Genomic DNA, 3,536 nt, shown 5'->3' with positions numbered 1-3,536 from the left:
AGAGGACAGAGACATTGCTAAGGCATTGAATACCTCCCCGTTATAGTTATAACCCTGATGATTTCATATGTTTTGTTGCCCAATATAATCTTTATAATAATATATACATCACATATGTACTTTATGATCATTTCATATTATACTATGGAGTATGTATGAATATTAAATGGGTGAACTGAAGATGGGTATGGCTGTGCCGTGTGTGCCTTCGCACGTGTGTGTTTGTCTAGCCAGCAGCTCTCCTCCTAGACACCACCACTTTAACTATCACCTCACAGAACTGTTATTAACACATTGTGACATTGCATAAACCTGTCAATCAAAGTCAGGGGGTTCAGACTACGGCATACAGATCCTGGTGCAATTGCATTGGGGCTAAAAAGCCGTATGAGTGAAAACACTGATCACTGGTGTGAGCTGTGATTTGGCTAACATCACCTCCCATTCTTTTCTGTACTGACTATTACACTGCATTGTCTGTAGTGACTTTTACAATATTATTATTATACGGCCTGATCCGCCTGCCTGAGTGTGTTTTTGAGTGTGTTTCAGTGTTAAGTCATTATTCCCTTAAATGTTGCTAAATCCTTAATTAGAGGATTATGAAGGAAGGCACTGCCTGGAACGTCTACTGGAAACCCCCTTCCGGGGAGAGGGGAGGGGAGGGGAGGGGAAGGGAGGGGAGGGGAGGGTGGAGAGAGGGAGAAGATAGAGTAAGGAAGAGAGAGAAGGAGAAAGGGAGAAAAAAGGGGGTTTAAAAGAACAGAAAGAGAGAGAGATACAGACGATAGAGGGCTGGAGGCCCCAACAGTAGGGGTAACAGGAGACAGTCAGAGTATTCCCGTTTGTTTTCTGTCAGAAGGAAGAGAAAGAGCGGAGAGAGAAGAGAGAGCGGGGGCCTCTTGCATCCGTCGTAGGGTAGCATCGCATCGCTAGCTTGTTCCCTGACAAACCAGCCAGGCCCCTATCAGATCAACACACAGAGACAGCCCCGTGTAAGAACATGAGGGGTGGGGTGGCGATGATATCCCCCATCATCCCTCTCTCTCATCTTATGTGTGTGTGTGGCAGGTTGGTATTTACTGGGATGACTCATGTACTGGAAGCTGCTCTGCAGGGTGGTCACTAGCTGCCACAGCCACAAAGTCATACAATCTGATTTTAAACCTAACCCTAATCTTAACCCTAACCTTAATCACACTGCTAACATTATGCCTAAGCCTAAATAAAGACCAAAAAGCAAATCTTTGTTTTCTGGATTTTTTTAACAATATAAACTATTTTGACTTTTCGGCTGGACCAGCTAACAAAAACCGCTCAGCTCTGCCTCCAGGACAAGATTCATCCCAATAAACGTTAACCTGTGTGTGTGTCGTGTTCAGTGGCAGCGATTGTAATCTGTGATGATGGGTGTGGGAGGTGTTTCATGACAGCGTTAGGGTTAAGTAGCTTGCTCAAGGTCACATTGACAGATTTTTCACCTTGTCGGCTTGGGATTCGAAATAGCGACCTTTCAACGCTCAAACCGCTAGGCTACCTGCCGCCCTATCTAGGCTACCTGCCGCCCTGTGTGTGTGTGTGTGTACGTGGGTGTGTGTGTGTCTCTTCTCTTTCTCACTCTTTTGTCTTTCACTTTTCCAAATCCATAGATAGTCTTAGCTATATCCTGGGTGGTGTGGATGGATGGATAAATGGTTGGATGGATAGATGGATGGATGGATGGGCGGCATTTAAATATTTCAGTAACAACTTGCGGTAGCTGTGTTGACAGAGGGAGAGAGGTGGATGTGAGGGAGAGAGGGAGAGAGGGAGAGAGGGAGAGAGGGAGAGAGGGAGGGACGGAAGGAGAGAGCTGGGTTCTGTCAAACGTCCTTCCCCTGCTGACAGCCAAGCTGTTGAAGTGGTGGAGCAGAGCAGAGAGAACCAGTCACTAGTCTGTTGCAGAGAGAACCAGTCACTAGTCTGTTGCAGAGAGAACCAGTCACTAGTCTTTTGCAGAGAGCACCTAGTCACTAGTCTGTTGCAGAGAGAACCAGTCACTAGTCTTTTGCAGAGAGAACCAGCCACTAGTCTGTTGCAGACAGAACCTAGTCACTAGTCTGTTGCAGAGAGAACCAGTCACTAGTCTGTTGCAGAGAGAACCAATCACTAGTCTGTTGCAGAGAGAACCCAGTCACGAGTCTGTTGCAGAGAGAACCCAGGCACTAGTCTGTTGCAGAGATAACCAGTCACTAGTTCAATGAGGAACCCCTCTTTTCCCAAAGGTCTCTGGGACGTTGCTGAGGCAACAGCCAATAGGAGGGCTGGAATCCCAGATAAGGAAGTCCCATCTCAGCAAGCTGTCAGATCAAGCATAGTGTCTGGTACTAAACCAAACAGTATTTTTCTTTCTTCAGGACTCACTCCTCTCCTTCCTCCACATAGGTAGATGGAAACCAGCCCACCTGCAATAAAAATAAGAACAATTATGTAAAAAAATATAGGGGTGTGTGTGGACTGTTGTTACACCCCCCCACCAATAGCCTTCAAGACGACACCTGAGTGGAAAATCTGAACAGAGGGGGGAGAGGATTATGATGGTGATACTTTTCAATAGGTATCCGGCAGAGTGATTAGCCTATTAGCCAGTTAACCAGTTAGCTTGTTAGCATTTTAGCCAGTTAACTAGCTAACCAGTTAGCTGAAACTAGTTAGCATGTTAGCTTAGTGTCTGTGAAGGCTATAGCTGTGCAGGGATAATAGTATTCAGCAGCAGTCCTTCACTAGCCTACTTCCTCCTATTATCTGATTCACTAGAGAGAGAAGCTCTATTCCCACAACCACAATGGCATTTAGAGTATTGCATTACTAGCTAGCACCGGCCCATCTCTTCCACTCTAAAGAGGGGCAGCAGTGCAGTGCTCTGCTACAGACCACTGTTTAGTGATCACTAGAGCAGAGTCAACAGACAGACACCAAGGCTCAATAACAGGGAACAGATCTCAGTCTACACAGCAGCTCGCACAAACACACTCACACACATTATTAGTTCAACGTCTAGTTTTGATTTCAATTTGGTTGAGTTGTCAATTTATGTGAATTCAACGTGAAACCAATAAATACATTTTTACCATGTCATTAAAAGTTGGGTGAAAAAAAGACTAAATGCCCTTTTAGCAAATCCAATTAATTTTCCACATTGATTCAACGTCATCACATAGATTTTTTGGGATTGAAATGACGTGGAAACAACGTTGATTCAACCAGTTTTTGCCCAGTGGGGAGTCACTCACATACACTCAAAGTTAGACATACACATAACTGCAGACTCAAACAAAAACATATATACATCATGCATTTGAATAGGACCTGTTCATAGGCAATATCAAACAGGGACACAGACCTAACCATGAGAGAGGCATCTATACCATGTTGGTATGTATATATGGCATGCACTGTATGTTTGTGTGTTTATTTGTTTGTTTTGTACGTGACTCTCTCTCCCCGCCTCCCCATGAGGATAACAGATAGGTGATTGGATGTGGATGGAGTGATTG

At 44.8% G+C, this 3,536-nt stretch overlaps 1 protein-coding gene across 2 annotated transcripts in view; it reads right to left on the bottom strand.

Annotated features, from left to right (window-relative positions):
* Positions 1-717: 717 nt before the first annotated feature.
* LOC121550091 (guanine nucleotide exchange factor VAV3) overlaps positions 718-3,536 on the bottom strand; it is a 144,652-nt gene continuing 141,833 nt past the window's right edge. For both annotated transcript variants that reach the window (XM_041862223.2, XM_041862224.2), the window contains one exon: positions 718-2,444. In XM_041862223.2, coding sequence (XP_041718157.1) covers positions 2,400-2,444 — 45 coding nt within the window. In that variant the 3' untranslated portion in view covers positions 718-2,399. The remainder of the gene's footprint in view (positions 2,445-3,536) is intronic.

Source organism: Coregonus clupeaformis, chromosome 34, assembly GCF_020615455.1.
Source record: "Coregonus clupeaformis isolate EN_2021a chromosome 34, ASM2061545v1, whole genome shotgun sequence".
NCBI lineage: Eukaryota > Metazoa > Chordata > Actinopteri > Salmoniformes > Salmonidae > Coregonus > Coregonus clupeaformis.
The sequence above is the reverse complement of the archived record's forward strand: the minus strand, read 5'-3'. Positions and strand labels throughout refer to the sequence as shown.